The sequence below is a fragment of the Ranitomeya imitator genome, chromosome 1 (genome assembly GCF_032444005.1).
Source record: "Ranitomeya imitator isolate aRanImi1 chromosome 1, aRanImi1.pri, whole genome shotgun sequence".
In the NCBI taxonomy this organism is placed as follows: Eukaryota; Metazoa; Chordata; class Amphibia; order Anura; family Dendrobatidae; genus Ranitomeya; species Ranitomeya imitator.
In genome coordinates, this window is record NC_091282.1 from 1,213,972,621 (window position 1) to 1,213,994,096 (window position 21,476).

Below are 21,476 nucleotides of genomic sequence, written 5' to 3' on the forward strand. Positions count from 1 at the left end.
CTATAATACTGCTCCTATGTACATGAAAAGCACTACTATAATACTGCCCCCTATGTACAGGAATATAACTACTATAATACTGTCCCTATGTACAAGAATATAACTACTATAATACTGCTCCTATGTACAAGAATATAACTACTATAATACTGCCCCCTATGTACAGGAATATAACTACTATAATACTGCTCCTATGTACATGAATAGCACTACTATAATGCTGCCTCACATGGACTAAGATTATAACTCACATCACACCACCCCTGTGGGCACACATGCCATCCTATGATCATTAGTTACTCTGACATTTATTGCACGTATTGGAGCTGTACATGACACAGGTCGGTGTTGCGGTAATTTGTTAACAACCTATAGAAGGATCCTTGAGAGTGACATCCTGGGGTTTCTCCGTTCAGTCAGGGTCTCGATGTTTCCATGTGGGGGGAAGGGTCAGAGTTCTGGTGACTGTGGACCTCCAAGTTTTTGTGGTAGCACCGCAGACTGCAGAGCGGGACGTGAGTCCTAGAACAGGAGTATTTCTTTGGGTTGGTGCAGCCGGGGGCACCGCAAAGCTGTGGGGCAGGCAGTGCGGCCCGGGGTTCTGCCGGGATAGGGTGGGGAACTCCTGCGGGGTAAGACATGGTAATACTGTGGGCATTGTTCTGGTAACGGATAGTGGGGCACGGAGGCTGGCGGCCCCCTCTTCTTCCAGAGGCCGGCTTGGCACCCCGGGATTTGGACGTCTTGGTCAGTCTCTCTATGGTCTGCTTTTTACTCTCCTCTGCTTTCTTTGCCGCCTGCAGTCTCCTCTTTCGAGCTTTCTCCTCTCTCTTCACCAACATCTCCTGAGACATCTCCTGCGGGGGGCGTGAGTAAACAGCCGGCGGGTACAGAGGGGCAGCAGGGGTCTGCTGCTTCTGCAAAAGGGCTCTCTGCGGAGAGACCAGCACATCACACACAGCAGGCGACATAGATAAAGAGAAGAAGGGAACAGAGGGACGGACAGGAGAAGAGTGAACGGGCGGGTGGAAGGGAGGGAGAAGAGGGAACGGGTGAGAGGGAGGGAGACGAGGGAACGGGTGAGAGCGAGACGAGGGAACGGGTGAGAGGGAGGGAGACGAGGGAACGGGTGAGAGGGAGGGAGACGAGGGAACGGGTGAGAGGGAGGGAGACGAGGGAACGGGAGGGAGGGAGACGAGGGAACGGGAGGGAGCGAGACGAGGGAACGGGAGGGAGGGAGACGAGGGAACGGGAGGGAGCGAGACGAGGGAACGGGAGGGAGCGAGACGAGGGAACGGGAGGGAGCGAGACGAGGGAACGGGAGGGAGCGAGACGAGGGAACGGGAGGGAGCGAGACGAGGGAACGGGTGAGAGCGAGACGAGGGAACGGGAGGGAGCGAGACGAGGGAACGGGAGGGAGCGAGACGAGGGAACGGGAGGGAGCGAGACGAGGGAACGGGAGGGAGCGAGACGAGGGAACGGGAGGGAGCGAGACGAGGGAACGGGAGGGAGCGAGACGAGGGAACGGGAGGGAGCGAGACGAGGGAACGGGAGGGAGCGAGACGAGGGAACGGGAGGGAGCGAGACGAGGGAACGGGAGGGAGCGAGACGAGGGAACGGGAGGGAGCGAGACGAGGGAACGGGAGGGAGCGAGACGAGGGAACGGGAGGGAGCGAGACGAGGGAACGGGAGGGAGCGAGACGAGGGAACGGGAGGGAGCGAGACGAGGGAACGGGAGGGAGCGAGACGAGGGAACGGGAGGGAGCGAGACGAGGGAACGGGAGGGAGCGAGACGAGGGAACGGGAGGGAGCGAGACGAGGGAACGGGAGGGAGCGAGACGAGGGAACGGGAGGGAGCGAGACGAGGGAACGGGAGGGAGCGAGACGAGGGAACGGGAGGGAGCGAGACGAGGGAACGGGAGGGAGCGAGACGAGGGAACGGGAGGGAGCGAGACGAGGGAACGGGAGGGAGCGAGACGAGGGAACGGGAGGGAGCGAGACGAGGGAACGGGAGGGAGCGAGACGAGGGAACGGGAGGGAGCGAGACGAGGGAACGGGAGGGAGCGAGACGAGGGAACGGGAGGGAGCGAGACGAGGGAACGGGAGGGAGCGAGACGAGGGAACGGGAGGGAGCGAGACGAGGGAACGGGAGGGAGCGAGACGAGGGAACGGGAGGGAGCGAGACGAGGGAACGGGAGGGAGCGAGACGAGGGAACGGGAGGGAGCGAGACGAGGGAACGGGAGGGAGCGAGACGAGGGAACGGGAGGGAGCGAGACGAGGGAACGGGAGGGAGCGAGACGAGGGAACGGGAGGGAGCGAGACGAGGGAACGGGAGGGAGCGAGACGAGGGAACGGGAGGGAGCGAGACGAGGGAACGGGAGGGAGCGAGACGAGGGAACGGGAGGGAGCGAGACGAGGGAACGGGAGGGAGCGAGACGAGGGAACGGGAGGGAGCGAGACGAGGGAACGGGAGGGAGCGAGACGAGGGAACGGGAGGGAGCGAGACGAGGGAACGGGAGGGAGCGAGACGAGGGAACGGGAGGGAGCGAGACGAGGGAACGGGAGGGAGCGAGACGAGGGAACGGGAGGGAGCGAGACGAGGGAACGGGAGGGAGCGAGACGAGGGAACGGGAGGGAGCGAGACGAGGGAACGGGAGGGAGCGAGACGAGGGAACGGGAGGGAGCGAGACGAGGGAACGGGAGGGAGCGAGACGAGGGAACGGGAGGGAGCGAGACGAGGGAACGGGCAGGTGAAGGGGAGGGAGACGAGGGAAGGGGAGGGAGACGAGGGAAGGGGAGGGAGACGAGGGAACGGGAGGGAGACGAGGGAACAGGAAAGTGAAGGGGAGGGAAGGAGACGAGGAAATGGGAGGGAGGCAGACGAGGAAACAGGAGGGAGAGAGACGAAGGAACGGGGGGGGGGGGGGTCCCTGCCTCTTCATACTGCACCGCACCAAGCATACCTTCCCATATTGTGCGTAACCCCCCCCATTGCGCACCCCCCCACTACCACATATCATAATGTACTGCGCCCCCAACCCCACCACCACACTGAACCTACCACACCCCAACCATACCACACGCACATACTGTCCCCACCCACCCCCTATACCGCACTCACCTGGCGAGCTGTCAGCAGTGTATCGTCAGTCTCTCTCTTTAGATCGCCATTGACATCCAGATCTCCCCTCTCAAGAGCGTCCAACCAACGCAACTCCTCATCCTGCTCTGACACCGGAGCCTCAGCGGGCGAGGGCAGCGGATCCATGTTACTGTCCTCATCTACAGACACATGGAGACCCAAGACATCACATGCCGCCAGGAGGGCACAGTGACAAGATGTCAACCGGTATACAGCAGCCCCAACACTGTATTATACTAATACTGCAGAACAGTCACAGCCCACGGGAGACGGCACTGTAGATGTGGGCACAGAAACACGACACGGTGAACAGAGGAGATGACACGGGAGCTGCGGGCCACAGGAAACAGAGGAGATGACATGGGAGATGCGAGCCACAGGAAACAGAGGAGATGACACGGGAGATGCGAGCCACAGAAACACGGCACGGTGAACAGAGGAGATGACACGGGTGATGCGGGCACAGAAACGCAGCACGGTGAACAGAGGAGATGACACGAGGGATGTGAGCACAGAAACACAGCACGGTGAACAGAGGAGATGACATGGGAGATGCGAGCCACAGAAACACGGCACGGTGAATAGAGGAGATGACACGGGTGATGCGAGCCACAGGAATGCGGCACGGTGAACAGAGGAGATGACACGGGAGATGCGAGCCACAGGAATGCGGCAAGAAAGGTGCGGGCCACAAAAACCTGGCACGGTGAACAGAGGAGATGACACGGGAGATGCGAGCCACAGGAAACAGAGGAGATGACACGGGAGATGCGAGCCACAGAAACACGGCACGGTGAACAGAGGAGATGACACGAGGGATGTGAGCACAGAAACACAGCACGGTGAACAGAGGAGATGACACGAGGGATGTGAGCACAGAAACACAGCACGGTGAACAGAGGAGATGACACGGGTGATGCGGGCACAGAAACGCAGCACGGTGAACAGAGGAGATGACACGAGGGATGTGAGCACAGAAATACGGCACGGTGAACAGAGGAGATGACACGGGTGATGCGGGCACAGAAACGCAGCACGGTGAACAGAGGAGATGACACGAGGGATGTGAGCACAGAAATACGGCACGGTGAACAGAGGAGATGACATGGGAGATGCGAGCCACAAAAACCTGGCACGGTGAACAGAGGAGATGACACGGGAGATGCGAGCCACAGAAACACGGCACGGTGAACAGAGGAGATGACACGAGGGATGTGAGCACAGAAACACAGCATGGTGAACAGAGGAGATGACACGGGTGATGCGGGCACAGAAACGCAGCACGGTGAACAGAGGAGATGACACGAGGGATGTGAGCACAGAAACACAGCACGGTGAACAGAGGAGATGACACGAGGGATGTGAGCACAAAAACCTGGCACGGTGAACAGAGGAGATGACACGAGGGATGTGAGCACAGAAACACGGCACAGTGAACAGAGGAGATGACACGGGTGATGCGGGCACAGAAACGCAGCACGGTGAACAGAGGAGATGACACGAGGGATGTGAGCACAAAAACCTGGCACGGTGAACAGAGGAGATGACACGAGGGATGTGAGCACAGAAACACAGCACGGTGAACAGAGGAGATGACACGAGGGATGTGAGCACAGAAACACGGCACGGTGAACAGAGGAGATGACACGAGGGATGTGAGCACAGAAACACAGCACGGTGAACAGAGGAGATGACACGGGAGATGCGAGACACAGAAACACGGCACGGTGAACAGAGGAGATGACATGGGAGATGCGAGACACAGAAACACGGCACGGTGAACAGAGGAGAGGACATGGGAGATGCGAGCCACAGGAATGCGGCACGGTGAACAGAGGAGATGACATGGGAGATGCGAGCCACAGAAACACGGCACGGTGAACAGAGGAGATGACATGGGAGATGCGAGCCACAGAAACACGGCACGGTGAACAGAGGAGATGACATGGGAGATGCGAGACACAGAAACACGGCACGGTGAACAGAGGAGATGACACGAGGGATGTGAGCACAGAAACACAGCATGGTGAACAGAGGAGATGACACGGGTGATGCGGGCACAGAAACGCAGCACGGTGAACAGAGGAGATGACACGAGGGATGTGAGCACAGAAACACAGCACGGTGAACAGAGGAGATGACATGGGAGATGCGAGCCACAGAAACACGGCACGGTGAACAGAGGAGATGACACGGGTGATGCGAGCCACAGGAATGCGGCACGGTGAACAGAGGAGATGACACGGGAGATGCGAGCCACAGGAATGCGGCACGGTGAACAGAGGAGATGACACGGGAGATGCGAGACACAGGAATGCGGCAAGAAAGGTGCGGGCCACAAAAACCTGGCACGGTGAACAGTAGAGACAGCATGGGAGACGGGTAACAGATGAGACGGCACAGGAGACGCGGTGCACAGAGACAGGGCACGGGAGACGGGTAACAGATGAGACAGCACAGGAGACGCGGTGCACAGAGACAGGGCACGGGAGACGGGTAACAGATGAGACAGCACAGGAGACGCGGTGCACAGAGACAGGGCACGGGAGACGGGTAACAGATGAGACAGCACAGGAGACGCGGTGCACAGAGACAGGGCATGGGAGACGGGTAACAGATGAGACGGCACAGGAGACGCGGTGCACAGAGACAGGGCACGGGAGACGGGTAACAGATGAGACAGCACAGGAGACGCGGTGCACAGAGACAGGGCACGGGAGACGGGTAACAGATGAGACAGCACAGGAGACGCGGTGCACAGAGACAGGGCACGGGAGACGGGTAACAGATGAGACAGCACAGGAGACGCGGTGCACAGAGACAGAGCACAGGAGACGGGTAACAGATGAGACGGCACAGGAGACATAACAAGGAGACACGGTACAGAAACCCGGCATGGGGACAGGAAACATGGCACAAGCGATTAATGGTACAGAGACACGGCAGAGACAAAGACGACGTGGCACGGAGAGACTGTGTGGGCACAGGGGAGCCACGGTGCGGGGGACGCACTACTCACAATGTACAATCCTCTGGAAGAACCGCTCACACATGGCCACGGTCCACAACCGGAGGATTATGCGACCCTCACTGCCGCTGACCGTCGCCTCGTACTGAGCCTTCACTCCCCATCATCACAAGCACAGACCTCTCGGTGCCACAACCACCATCACACTCACCCCCCATCCGACACCTACCACGTACCTAGCCACGCCCGGTACTGCTCTATGGGGACGCCCTCCAGCGGCTCCTCGTCTTCATCCACCACCATAAGGGGGGACTGTGAGCGGGACTGCTCGGGGATGACGGTGAAGGTGGGCACACTGTGGGGAGAGGAGCTGATCAGTCTGTACACAGGGCGCACGGCCACAGTCCGGGGGGCCCTTACCTTTTGGTACCCAACACTTGTCCCCCCAGCTTGATCTTGAGGCGGAGCTGTGGTTTCAGGGTGGTCTTGGGATCAGCGGCGCGGGTCTGTGAGTGCATGGAGGGGGCGCCGCTATCCTGGTGATGCTTCTTCTTATGTTTCTTGTGCTTTTTGTGTTTCTTCTTGTGAAGAACGTGAGATCCGACATCATCCTCGTCCCCTGAGAAGCCAAACATAACGTCAGCCCCCTGAACACAAGATCACAAGGCGCCAAAAATAAGGTCACAGCGCTCCTAACATAAGGTCAGCCCCCCGAACATAAGATCACAAGGCGCCAAAAATAAGGTCACAGCGCTCCTAACATAAGGTCCTCACCCCCAGAACATAAGATCACGGCGCACCAAAAATAAGGTCACGGCGCTGCTAACATAAGGTCACGGCGCTCCTAACATAAGGTCACGGCGCACCAAAAATAAGGTCACGGCGCACCAAAAATAAGGTCACGGCGCACCAAAAATAAGGTCACGGCGCACCAAAAATAAGGTCACGGCGCACCAAAAATAAGGTCACGGCGCACCAAAAATAAGGTCACGGCGCTGCTAACATAAGGTCACGGCGCACCAAAAATAAGGTCACGGCGCACCAAAAATATGGTCACGGCGCTGCTAACATAAGGTCAGCCCCCCCAAAAACAGGAGCACAAGGTGCCAAATATAAGGTCAGCCCCACCCCGAAGATAAGATCACAGCGCTCCGCATAAGGGCAGCCCCCCGAACAATGTCACAAGGCGCCAAAAAAGGTCAGCCTCACCCACGAAAATAAGGTGATCACCCCCCCTAAAGATAAAATCACAGCGCCCCCCCATCCTGAGATCACAGCGCCCCCCCATCCTGAGATCACAGCACCCCCCCATCCTGAGATCACAGCGCCCCCCCATCCTGAGATCACAGCGCCCCCCCATCCTGAGATCACAGCTGCTGTATGATGGAGCGCAGCGCAGTAGACGGGGGAGATGTATGACGGGGGTGAGGTGCAGTTGTGATCGCTGTATATCGGGGGTGAGGTGCTGTTGTGGTCGCTGTATATCGGGGGTGAGGTGCAGTTGTGGTCGCTGTATATCGGGGGTGCGGTGCTGTTGTGGTCGCTGTATATCGGGGGTGCGGTGCTGTTGTGGTCGCTGTATATCGGGGGTGAGGTGCAGTTGTGGTCGCTGTATATCGGGGGTAAGGTGCAGTTGTGGTCGCTGTATATCGGGGTGAGGTGCAGTTGTGGTCGCTGTATATCGGGGGTGAGGTGCAGTTGTGGTCGCTGTATATCGGGGGTGAGGTGCAGTTGTGGTCGCTGTATATCGGGGGTGAGGTGCTGTTGTGGTCGCTGTATATCGGGGGTGAGGTGCTGTTGTGGTCGCTGTATATCGGGGGTGAGGTGCAGTTGTGGTCGCTGTATATCGGGGGTGAGGTGCAGTTGTGGTCGCTGTATATCGGGGGTGAGGTGCAGTTGTGGTCGCTGTATATCGGGGGTGAGGTGCTGTTGTGGTCGCTGTATATCGGGGTGAGGTGCAGTTGTGGTCGCTGTATATCGGGGGTGAGGTGCAGTTGTGGTCGCTGTATATCGGGGGTGAGGTGCAGTTGTGGTCGCTGTATATCGGGGGTGAGGTGCAGTTGTGGTCGCTGTATATCGGGGGTGAGGTGCGGTTGTGGTCGCTGTATATCGGGGTGAGGTGCAGTTGTGGTCGCTGTATATCGGGGTGAGGTGCAGTTGTGGTCGCTGTATATCGGGGGTGAGGTGCAGTTGTGGTCGCTGTATATCGGGGGTGAGGTGCAGTTGTGGTCGCTGTATATCGGGGGTGAGGTGCTGTTGTGGTCGCTGTATATCGGGGTGAGGTGCAGTTGTGGTCGCTGTATATCGGGGTGAGGTGCAGTTGTGGTCGCTGTATATCGGGGGTGAGGTGCAGTTGTGGTCGCTGTATATCGGGGGTAAGGTGCAGTTGTGGTCGCTGTATATCGGGGGTGAGGTGCTGTTGTGGTCGCTGTATATCGGGGGTGAGGTGCTGTTGTGGTCGCTGTATATCGGGGGTGAGGTGCAGTTGTGGTCGCTGTATATCGGGGGTGAGGTGCAGTTGTGGTCGCTGTATATCGGGGGTGCGGTGCTGTTGTGGTCGCTGTATATCGGGGGTGAGGTGCAGTTGTGGTCGCTGTATATCGGGGGTGAGGTGCAGTTGTGGTCGCTGTATATCGGGGGTGAGGTGCAGTTGTGGTCGCTGTATATCGGGGGTGAGGTGCAGTTGTGGTCGCTGTATATCGGGGGTGAGGTGCTGTTGTGGTCGCTGTATATCGGGGGTGAGGTGCAGTTGTGATCGCTGTATATCGGGGGTGAGGTGCTGTTGTGGTCGCTGTATATCGGGGTGAGGTGCAGTTGTGGTCGCTGTATATCGGGGGTGAGGTGCTGTTGTGGTCGCTGTATATCGGGGGTGAGGTGCAGTTGTGGTCGCTGTATATCGGGGGTGAGGTGCAGTTGTGGTCGCTGTATATCCGGGGTGAGGTGCAGTTGTGGTCGCTGTATATCGGGGGTGAGGTGCAGTTGTGGTCGCTGTATATCGGGGGTGAGGTGCAGTTGTGGTCGCTGTATATCGGGGTGAGGTGCAGTTGTGGTCGCTGTATATCGGGGTGAGGTGCAGTTGTGGTCGCTGTATATCGGGGGTGAGGTGCAGTTGTGGTCGCTGTATATCGGGGTGAGGTGCAGTTGTGGTCGCTGTATATCGGGGTGAGGTGCAGTTGTGGTCGCTGTATATCGGGGGTGAGGTGCTGTTGTGGTCGCTGTATATCGGGGGTGAGGTGCAGTTGTGGTCGCTGTATATCGGGGGTGAGGTGCAGTTGTGGTCGCTGTATATCGGGGGTGAGGTGCAGTTGTGGTCGCTGTATATCGGGGGTGAGGTGCAGTTGTGGTCGCTGTATATCGGGGGTGAGGTGCTGTTGTGGTCGCTGTATATCGGGGTGAGGTGCAGTTGTGATCGCTGTATATCGGGGGTGAGGTGCAGTTGTGGTCGCTGTATATCGGGGGTGAGGTGCAGTTGTGGTCGCTGTATATCGGGGGTGAGGTGCAGTTGTGGTCGCTGTATATCGGGGGTGAGGTGCAGTTGTGGTCGCTGTATATCGGGGGTGAGGTGCAGTTGTGGTCGCTGTATATCGGGGTGAGGTGCAGTTGTGGTCGCTGTATATCGGGGTGAGGTGCAGTTGTGGTCGCTGTATATCGGGGGTGAGGTGCTGTTGTGGTCGCTGTATATCGGGGTGAGGTGCAGTTGTGATCGCTGTATATCGGGGTGAGGTGCAGTTGTGGTCGCTGTATATCGGGGGTGAGGTGCAGTTGTGGTCGCTGTATATCGGGGTGAGGTGCAGTTGTGGTCGCTGTATATCGGGGTGAGGTGCAGTTGTGGTCGCTGTATATCGGGGGTGAGGTGCTGTTGTGGTCGCTGTATATCGGGGGTGAGGTGCAGTTGTGGTCGCTGTATATCGGGGGTGAGGTGCAGTTGTGGTCGCTGTATATCGGGGGTGAGGTGCAGTTGTGGTCGCTGTATATCGGGGGTGAGGTGCAGTTGTGGTCGCTGTATATCGGGGGTGAGGTGCTGTTGTGGTCGCTGTATATCGGGGTGAGGTGCAGTTGTGATCGCTGTATATCGGGGGTGAGGTGCAGTTGTGGTCGCTGTATATCGGGGGTGCGGTGCTGTTGTGGTCGCTGTATATCGGGGGTGAGGTGCAGTTGTGGTCGCTGTATATCGGGGGTGAGGTGCAGTTGTGGTCGCTGTATATCGGGGGTGAGGTGCAGTTGTGATCGCTGTATATCGGGGGTGAGGTGCAGTTGTGGTCGCTGTATATCGGGGTGAGGTGCAGTTGTGGTCGCTGTATATCGGGGGTGCGGTGCAGTTGTGATCGCTGTATATCGGGGGTGCGGTGCTGTTGTGGTCGCTGTATATCGGGGGTGAGGTGCAGTTGTGGTCGCTGTATATCGGGGGTGCGGTGCTGTTGTGATCGCTGTATATCGGGGGTGAGGTGCAGTTGTGATCGCTGTATATCGGGGGTGCGGTGCTGTTGTGGTCGCTGTATATCGGGGGTGAGGTGCAGTTGTGGTCGCTGTATATCGGGGGTGAGGTGCAGTTGTGGTCGCTGTATATCGGGGTGAGGTGCAGTTGTGGTCGCTGTATATCGGGGGTGCGGTGCTGTTGTGATCGCTGTATATCGGGGGTGAGGTGCAGTTGTGGTCGCTGTATATCGGGGGTGAGGTGCAGTTGTGGTCGCTGTATATCGGGGGTGAGGTGCAGTTGTGATCGCTGTATATCGGGGTGAGGTGCAGTTGTGGTCGCTGTATATCGGGGGTGAGGTGCAGTTGTGGTCGCTGTATATCGGGGGTGAGGTGCAGTTGTGGTCGCTGTATATCGGGGTGAGGTGCTGTTGTGGTCGCTGTATATCGGGGGTGAGGTGCAGTTGTGGTCGCTGTATATCGGGGTTGAGGTGCAGTTGTGGTCGCTGTATATCGGGGTGAGGTGCAGTTGTGGTCGCTGTATATCGGGGGTGAGGTGCAGTTGTGGTCGCTGTATATCGGGGGTGAGGTGCAGTTGTGATCGCTGTATATCGGGGTGAGGCAGTTGTGGTCGCTGTATATCGGGGTGAGGTGCAGTTGTGGTCGCTGTATATCGGGGGTGAGGTGCAGTTGTGGTCGCTGTATATCGGGGGTGAGGTGCAGTTGTGGTCGCTGTATATCGGGGTGAGGTGCAGTTGTGGTCGCTGTATATCGGGGGTGCGGTGCAGTTGTGGTCGCTGTATATCGGGGTGAGGTGCAGTTGTGGTCGCTGTATATCGGGGTGAGGTGCAGTTGTGGTCGCTGTATATCGGGGGTGAGGTGCAGTTGTGGTCGCTGTATATCGGGGTGAGGTGCAGTTGTGGTCGCTGTATATCGGGGGTGAAGGTGCAGTTGTGGTCGCTGTATATCGGGGGTGAGGTGCAGTTGTGGTCGCTGTATATCGGGGGTGAGGTGCAGTTGTGGTCGCTGTATATCGGGGGTGAGGTGCAGTTGTGGTCGCTGTATATCGGGGGTGAGGTGCAGTTGTGGTCGCTGTATATCGGGGGTGAGGTGCAGTTGTGGTCGCTGTATATCGGGGGTGAGGTGCAGTTGTGGTCGCTGTATATCGGGGTGAGGTGCAGTTGTGGTCGCTGTATATCGGGGTGAGGTGCAGTTGTGGTCGCTGTATATCGGGGGTGAGGTGCAGTTGTGGTCGCTGTATATCGGGGGTGAGGTGCAGTTGTGGTCGCTGTATATCGGGGGTGAGGTGCAGTTGTGGTCGCTGTATATCGGGGGTGAGGTGCAGTTGTGGTCGCTGTATATCGGGGGTGAGGTGCAGTTGTGGTCGCTGTATATCGGGGTGAGGTGCAGTTGTGGTCGCTGTATATCGGGGGTGAGGTGCAGTTGTGGTCGCTGTATATCGGGGGTGAGGTGCAGTTGTGGTCGCTGTATATCGGGGTGAGGTGCAGTTGTGGTCGCTGTATATCGGGGGTGAGGTGCAGTTGTGGTCGCTGTATATCGGGGGTGAGGTGCAGTTGTGGTCGCTGTATATCGGGGGTGAGGTGCAGTTGTGGTCGCTGTATATCGGGGGTGAGGTGCAGTTGTGGTCGCTGTATATCGGGGTGAGGTGCAGTTGTGGTCGCTGTATATCGGGGGTGCGGTGCAGTTGTGGTCGCTGTATATCGGGGGTGAGGTGCAGTTGTGGTCGCTGTATATCGGGGGTGAGGTGCAGTTGTGGTCGCTGTATATCGGGGGTGAGGTGCAGTTGTGGTCGCTGTATATCGGGGGTGAGGTGCAGTTGTGGTCGCTGTATATCGGGGGTGAGGTGCAGTTGTGGTCGCTGTATATCGGGGGTGAGGTGCAGTTGTGGTCGCTGTATATCGGGGTGAGGTGCAGTTGTGGTCGCTGTATATCGGGGTGAGGTGCAGTTGTGGTCGCTGTATATCGGGGGTGAGGTGCAGTTGTGGTCGCTGTATATCGGGGTGAGGTGCAGTTGTGGTCGCTGTATATCGGGGGTGAGGTGCAGTTGTGGTCGCTGTATATCGGGGGTGAGGTGCAGTTGTGGTCGCTGTATATCGGGGTGAGGTGCAGTTGTGGTCGCTGTATATCGGGGGTGAGGTGCAGTTGTGGTCGCTGTATATCGGGGGTGAGGTGCAGTTGTGGTCGCTGTATATCGGGGGTGAGGTGCAGTTGTGGTCGCTGTATATCGGGGGTGCGGTGCAGTTGTGGTCGCTGTATATCGGGGGTGAGGTGCAGTTGTGGTCGCTGTATATCGGGGGTGAGGTGCAGTTGTGGTCGCTGTATATCGGGGGTGCGGTGCAGTTGTGGTCGCTGTATATCGGGGTGAGGTGCAGTTGTGGTCGCTGTATATCGGGGGTGAGGTGCTGTTGTGGTCGCTGTATATCGGGGGTGAGGTGCAGTTGTGGTCGCTGTATATCGGGGGTGCGGTGCAGTTGTGGTCGCTGTATATCGGGGTGAGGTGCAGTTGTGGTCGCTGTATATCGGGGGTGAGGTGCAGTTGTGGTCGCTGTATATCGGGGGTGAGGTGCAGTTGTGGTCGCTGTATATCGGGGGTGCGGTGCAGTTGTGGTCGCTGTATATCGGGGGTGAGGTGCAGTTGTGGTCGCTGTATATCGGGGGTGAGGTGCAGTTGTGGTCGCTGTATATCGGGGTGAGGTGCAGTTGTGGTCGCTGTATATCGGGGTGAGGTGCAGTTGTGGTCGCTGAATATCGGGGTGAGGTGCAGTTGTGGTCGCTGTATATCGGGGTGAGGTGCAGTTGTGGTCGCTGTATATCGGGGTGAGGTGCAGTTGTGGTCGCTGTATATCGGGGGTGAGGTGCAGTTGTGGTCGCTGTATATCGGGGGTGAGGTGCAGTTGTGTCGCTGTATATCGGGGTGAGGTGCAGTTGTGATCGCTGTATATCGGGGTGAGGTGCTGTTGTGGTCGCTGTATATCGGCGGTGAGGTGCTGTTGTGGTCGCTGTATATCGGGGGTGAGGTGCAGTTGTGGTCGCTGTATATCGGGGTGAGGTGCAGTTGTGGTCGCTGTATATCGGGGTGAGGTGCAGTTGTGGTCGCTGTATATCGGGGTGAGGTGCAGTTGTGGTCGCTGTATATCGGGGTGAGGTGCAGTTGTGGTCGCTGTATATCGGGGTGAGGTGCAGTTGTGGTCGCTGTATATCGGGGGTGAGGTGCAGTTGTGGTCGCTGTATATCGGGGTGAGGTGCAGTTGTGGTCGCTGTATATCGGGGTGAGGTGCAGTTGTGGTCGCTGTATATCGGGGGTGAGGTGCAGTTGTGGTCGCTGTATATCGGGGTGAGGTGCTGTTGTGGTCGCTGTATATCGGGGTGAGGTGCAGTTGTGGTCGCTGTATATCGGGGTGAGGTGCAGTTGTGGTCGCTGTATATCGGGGGTGAGGTGCAGTTGTGGTCGCTGTATATCGGGGGTGAGGTGCAGTTGTGGTCGCTGTATATCGGGGTGAGGTGCAGTTGTGGTCGCTGTATATCGGGGTGAGGTGCAGTTGTGGTCGCTGTATATCGGGGGTGAGGTGCAGTTGTGGTCGCTGTATATCGGGGTGAGGTGCTGTTGTGATCGCTGTATATCGGGGTGAGGTGCAGTTGTGGTCGCTGTATATCGGGGGTGAGGTGCAGTTGTGGTCGCTGTATATCGGGGTGAGGTGCTGTTGTGATCGCTGTATATCGGGGTGAGGTGCAGTTGTGGTCGCTGTATATCGGGGTGAGGTGCAGTTGTGGTCGCTGTATATCGGGGGTGAGGTGCTGTTGTGGTCGCTGTATATCGGGGTGAGGTGCTGTTGTGGTCGCTGTATATCGGGGTGAGGTGCAGTTGTGATCGCTGTATATCGGGGGTGAGGTGCAGTTGTGGTCGCTGTATATCGGGGTGAGGTGCTGTTGTGGTCGCTGTATATCGGGGTGAGGTGCAGTTGTGATCGCTGTATATCGGGGGTGAGGTGCAGTTGTGATCGCTGTATATCGGGGGTGAGGTGCAGTTGTGGTCGCTGTATATCGGGGTGAGGTGCAGTTGTGGTCGCTGTATATCGGGGGGTGAGGTGCTGTTGTGGTCGCTGTATATCGGGGTGAGGTGCAGTTGTGGTCGCTGTATATCGGGGGTGAGGTGCAGTTGTGGTCGCTGTATATCGGGGGTGAGGTGCAGTTGTGGTCGCTGTATATCGGGGTGAGGTGCTGTTGTGGTCGCTGTATATCGGGGTGAGGTGCAGTTGTGGTCGCTGTATATCGGGGGTGAGGTGCAGTTGTGGTCGCTGTATATCGGGGGTGAGGTGCAGTTGTGGTCGCTGTATATCGGGGTGAGGTGCAGTTGTGGTCGCTGTATATCGGGGGTGAGGTGCTGTTGTGGTCGCTGTATATCGGGGTGAGGTGCAGTTGTGGTCGCTGTATATCGGGGTGAGGTGCAGTTGTGGTCGCTGTATATCGGGGTGAGGTGCAGTTGTGGTCGCTGTATATCGGGGTGAGGTGCAGTTGTGGTCGCTGTATATCGGGGTGAGGTGCAGTTGTGGTCGCTGTATATCGGGGGTGAGGTGCAGTTGTGGTCGCTGTATATCGGGGGTGAGGTGCAGTTGTGGTCGCTGTATATCGGGGGTGAGGTGCAGTTGTGATCGCTGTATATCGGGGGTGAGGTGCAGTTGTGGTCGCTGTATATCGGGGGTGAGGTGCAGTTGTGGTCGCTGTATATCGGGGGTGAGGTGCAGTTGTGGTCGCTGTATATCGGGGGTGAGGTGCAGTTGTGATCGCTGTATATCGGGGGTGAGGTGCAGTTGTGGTCGCTGTATATCGGGGGTGAGGTGCAGTTGTGGTCGCTGTATATCGGGGGTGAGGTGCTGTTGTGGTCGCTGTATATCGGGGGTGAGGTGCAGTTGTGGTCGCTGTATATCGGGGGTGAGGTGCTGTTGTGGTCGCTGTATATCGGGGTGAGGTGCTGTTGTGGTCGCTGTATATCGGGGTGAGGTGCTGTTGTGGTCGCTGTATATCGGGGTGAGGTGCAGTTGTGGTCGCTGTATATCGGGGGTGAGGTGCAGTTGTGGTCGCTGTATATCGGGGTGAGGTGCTGTTGTGGTCGCTGTATATCGGGGTGAGGTGCTGTTGTGGTCGCTGTATATCGGGGTGAGGTGCAGTTGTGGTCGCTGTATATCGGGGGTGAGGTGCAGTTGTGATCGCTGTATATCGGGGGTGAGGTGCAGTTGTGGTCGCTGTATATCGGGGGTGAGGTGCAGTTGTGGTCGCTGTATATCGGGGGTGAGGTGCTGTTGTGGTCGCTGTATATCGGGGGTGAGGTGCAGTTGTGGTCGCTGTATATCGGGGGTGAGGTGCTGTTGTGGTCGCTGTATATCGGGGTGAGGTGCTGTTGTGGTCGCTGTATATCGGGGTGAGGTGCTGTTGTGGTCGCTGTATATCGGGGTGAGGTGCAGTTGTGGTCGCTGTATATCGGGGTGAGGTGCTGTTGTGGTCGCTGTATATCGGGGTGAGGTGCTGTTGTGGTCGCTGTATATCGGGGTGAGGTGCAGTTGTGGTCGCTGTATATCGGGGGTGAGGTGCAGTTGTGGTCGCTGTATATCGGGGGTGAGGTGCTGTTGTGGTCGCTGTATATCGGGGGTGAGGTGCTGTTGTGGTCGCTGTATATCGGGGTGAGGTGCAGTTGTGGTCGCTGTATATCGGGGGTGAGGTGCTGTTGTGGTCGCTGTATATCGGGGTGAGGTGTTGTTGTGGTCGCTGTATATCGGGGTGAGGTGCAGTTGTGGTCGCTGTATATCGGGGGTGAGGTGCAGTTGTGGTCGCTGTATATCGGGGTGAGGTGCTGTTGTGGTCGCTGTATATCGGGGTGAGGTGCAGTTGTGGTCGCTGTATATCGGGGGTGAGGTGCTGTTGTGGTCGCTGTATATCGGGGTGAGGTGCTGTTGTGGTCGCTGTATATCGGGGTGAGGTGCAGTTGTGGTCGCTGTATATCGGGGGTGAGGTGCAGTTGTGGTCGCTGTATATCGGGGGTGAGGTGCAGTTGTGGTCGCTGTATATCGGGGTGAGGTGCTGTTGTGGTCGCTGTATATCGGGGTGAGGTGTTGTTGTGGTCGCTGTATATCGGGGTGAGGTGCAGTTGTGGTCGCTGTATATCGGGGTATTACTCACCTGTTCCCTCCATGTGATGAACAGTGCACACAATCCAAATAACACAAGACTTCCGGTCAGTGCTCCCGATAAAGCGTCCGACAACGTCCATTCCGGAACTATATATTGATTCTTTTGTTTCCGCGGGAAGATAAAGAGCAAACACAGGAAAATCACTCAGCGCCATGTGTGTGGAGGAAAGGAGGAAGAAACGCCGAGAGAGAGAGAAGCCTGCAGACTATTCCTCCTCCACCACATTACACCCTGCAGACTATTCCTCCTCCTCCACATTACACCCTGCAGACTATTCCTCCTCCTCCACATTACACCCTGCAGACTATTCCTCCTCCTCCACATTACACCCTGCAGACTATTCCTCCTCCTCCACATTACACCCTGCAGACTATTCCTCCTCCCCACATTACACCCTGCAGACTATTCCTCCCCCACATTACACCCTGCAGACTATTCCTCCCCCACATTACACCCTGCAGACTATTCCTTTTCCACATTACACCCTGCAGACTATTCCTCCTCCATATTACACCCTGCAGACTATTCCTCCTCCCACATTACATCTTGCAGACTATTCCTCCTCCACATTACATCCTGCAGACTATTCCTCCTCCCCACATTACACCCTGCAGACTATTCCTCCCCACATTACACCCTGCAGACTATTCCTCCTCCCCCACATTACACCCTGCAGACTATTCCTCCTCCCCCACATTACACCCTGCAGACTATTCCTCCTCCTCCACATTACACCCTGCAGACTATTCCTCCTCCACATTACACCCTGCAGACTATTCCTCCTCCACATTACACCCTGCAGACTATTCCTCCCCCACATTACACCCTGCAGACTATTCCTTTTCCACATTACACCCTGCAGACTATTCCTCCTCCACATTACACCCTGCAGACTATTCCTCCTCCACATTACACCCTGCAGACTATTCCTCCTCCACATTACACCCTGCAGACTATTCCTCCTCCTCCACATGACACCCTGCAGACTATTCCTCCTCCCCCACATGACACCCTGCAGACTATTCCTCCTCCCCCACATTACACCCTGCAGACTATTCCTCCTCCCCCACATTACACCCTGCAGACTATTCCTCCACATTACACCCTGCAGACTATTCCTCCTCCCCCACATTACACCCTGCAGACTATTCCTCCTCCTCCACATTACACCCTGCAGACTATTCCTCCTCCCCACATTACACCCTGCAGACTATTCCTCCTCCACATTACACCCTGCAGACTATTCCTCCCCCACATTACATCCTGCAGACTATTCCTCCCCACATTACACCCTGCAGACTATTCCTCCTCCTCCACATTACACCCTGCAGACTATTCCTCCTCCTCCACATTACACCCTGCAGAATATTCCTCCTCCACATTACACCCTGCAGACTATTCCTCCTCCACGTTACACCCTGCAGACTATTCCTCCTCCACGTTACACCCTGCAGACTATTCCTCCTCCTCCACATTACACCCTGCAGACTATTCCTCCCCACATTACACCCTGCAGACTATTCCTCCTCCCCACATTACACCCTGCAGACTATTCCTCCTCCACATTACACCCTGCAGACTATTCCTCCCATTACACCCTGCAGACTATTCCTCCTCACATTACACCCTGCAGACTATTCCTCCTCCCCACATTACACCCTGCAGACTATTCCTCCTCCACATTACACCCTGCAGACTATTCCTCCTCCCCACATTACACCCTGCAGACTATTCCTCCTCCTCCCCCATATTACACCCTGCAGACTATTCCTCCTCCTCCACATTACACCCTGCAGACTATTCCTCCTCACATTACACCCTGCAGACTATTCCTCCTCCCCACATTACACCGTGCAGACTATTCCTCCTCCCCACATTACACCCTGCAGACTATTCCTCCCCACATTACATCCTGCAGACTATTCCTCCCCACATTACACCCTGCAGACTATTCCTCCTCCTCCACATTACACCCTGCAGACTATTCCTCCCCACATTACACCCTGCAGACTATTCCTTCTCCACGTTACACCCTGCAGACTATTCCTCCTCCCCCACATTACACCCTGCAGACTATTCCTCCTCCACATTACACCCTGCAGACTATTCCTCCTCCCCCACATTACACCCTGCAGACTATTACTCCTCCACATTACACCCTGCAGACTATTCCTCCTCCCCCACATTGCACACTGCAGACTATTCCTCCTCCCCACATTACACCCTGCAGACTATTCCTCCTCCACATTACACCCTGCAGACTATTCCTCCCCACATTACACCCTGCAGACTATTCCTTCTCCACGTTACACCCTGCAGACTATTCCTCCTCCCCCACATTACACCCTGCAGACTATTCCTCCTCCACATTACACCCTGCAGACTATTCCTCCTCCCCCACATTACACCCTGCAGACTATTCCTCCTCACATTACACCCTGCAGACTATTCCTCCTCCCCACATTACACCGTGCAGACTATTCCTCCTCCCCACATTACACCCTGCAGACTATTCCTCCTCCACATTACACCCTGCAGACTATTCCTCCCCCCCCACATTGCACCCTGCAGACTATTCCTCCCCCCCACATTGCACCCTGCAGACTATTCCTCCTCCCCACATTACACCCTGCAGACTATTCCTCCTCCACATTACACCCTGCAGACTATTCCTCCTCCCCCACATTGCACACTGCAGACTATTCCTCCTCCTCCCCACATTACACCCTGCAGACTATTCCTCCTCCTCCCCCATATTACACCCTGCAGACTATTCCTCCTCCTCAACATTACACCCTGCAGACTATTCCTCCTCCTCCCCCCATTACACCCTGCAGACTATTCCTCCTCCCCCACATTACACCCTGCAGACTATTCCTCCTCCTCCACATTACACTCTGCAGACTATTCCTCCACATTACACCCTGCAGACTATTCCTCCTCCCCCACATTACACCCTGCAGACTATTCCTCCTCCCCACATTACACCCTGCAGACTATTCCTCCCCACATTACACCCTGCAGACTATTCCTCCTCCACATTACACCCTGCAGACTATTCCTCCCCACATTACACCCTGCAGACTATTCCTCCTCCACATTACACCCTGCAGACTATTCCTCCTCCTCCACATTACACCCTGCAGAATATTCCTCCTCACATTACACCCTGCAGACTATTCCTCCTCCACATTACACCCTGCAGACTATTCCTCCCCACATTACACCCTGCAGACTATTCCTCCTCCACATTACACCCTGCAGACTATTCCTCCTCCACATTACACCCTGCAGACTATTTCTCCTCACATTACACCCTGCAGACTATTCCTCCTCCCCACATTACACCCTGCAGACTATTCCTCCTCCACATTACACCCTGCAGACTATTCCTCCTCCTCCCCCACATTACACCCTGCAGACTATTCCTCCTCCACATTACACCCTGCAGACTATTCCTCCTCCACATTACATCCTGCAGACTATTCCTCCTCCCCACATTACACCCTGCAGACTATTCCTCCTCCACATTACACCCTGCAGACTATTCCTCCTCACATTACACCCTGCAGACTATTCCTCCTCCCCACATTACACCCTGCAGACTATTCCTCCTCCACATTACACCCTGCAGACTATTCCTCCTCCTCCCCCACATTACACCCTGCAGACTATTCCTCCTCCACATTACACCCTGCAGACTATTCCTCCTCCACATTACATCCTGCAGACTATTCCTCCTCCCCACATTACACCCTGCAGACTATTCCTCCTCCACATTACACCCTGCAGACTATTCCTCCTCACATTACACCCTGCAGACTATTCCTCCTCCCCACATTACACCCTGCAGACTATTCCTCCTCCACATTACACCCTGCAGACTATTCCTCCTCACATTACACCCAGCAGACTATTCCTCCTCCGCATTACACCCTGCAGACTATTCCTCCTCCCCACATTACACCCTGCAGACTATTCCTCCCCCACATTACACCCTGCAGACTATTCCTCCTCCACATTACACCCTGCAGACTATTCCTCCTCCCCTACATTGCACCCTGCAGACTATTCCTCCTCCTCCACATTACACCCTGCAGACTATTCCTCCTCCTCATTACACCCTGCAGACTATTCCTCCTCCTCCCCACATTACACCCTGCAGACTATTCCTCCTCCTCCCCACATTACACCCTGAAGACTATTCCTCCTCCTCGACATTACACCCTGCAGACTATTCCTCCTCCTCCCCCACATTACACCCTGCAGACTATTCCTCCTCCCCCACATTACACCCTGCAGACTATTCCTCGTCCTCCACATTACACCCTGCAGACTATTCCTCCACATTACACCCTGCAGACTATTCCTCCTCCCCTACATTGCACCCTGCAGACTATTCCTCCTCCTCCACATTACACCCTGCAGACTATTCCTCCTCCTCATTACACCCTGCAGACTATTCCTCCTCCTCCCCACATTACACCCTGCAGACTATTCCTCCTCCTCCCCACATTACACCCTGAAGACTATTCCTCCTCCTCGACATTACACCCTGCAGACTATTCCTCCTCCTCCCCCACATTACACCCTGCAGACTATTCCTCCTCCCCCACATTACACCCTGCAGACTATTCCTCCTCCCCCACATTACACCCTGAAGACTATTCCTCCCCCACATTACACCCTGCAGACTATTCCTCCTCCCCACATTACACCCTGCAGACTATTCCTCCTCCCCACATTAC

At 56.4% G+C, this 21,476-nt stretch overlaps 1 protein-coding gene across 1 annotated transcript; it reads right to left on the minus strand.

Annotated features, from left to right (window-relative positions):
- Window positions 1-289: 289 nt before the first annotated feature.
- INO80B (INO80 complex subunit B) lies at window positions 290-16,893 on the minus strand. The gene is made up of 5 exons (XM_069745014.1): window positions 16,717-16,893; window positions 6,532-6,730; window positions 6,348-6,466; window positions 3,123-3,283; window positions 290-932 (listed from the first exon to the last, which is right to left on the minus strand). Exons 1-5 carry the CDS (start codon window positions 16,880-16,882, stop codon window positions 417-419), a joined length of 1,161 nt encoding a protein of 386 aa, XP_069601115.1. The 5' UTR covers window positions 16,883-16,893; the 3' UTR covers window positions 290-416.
- Window positions 16,894-21,476: the final 4,583 nt, after the last annotated feature.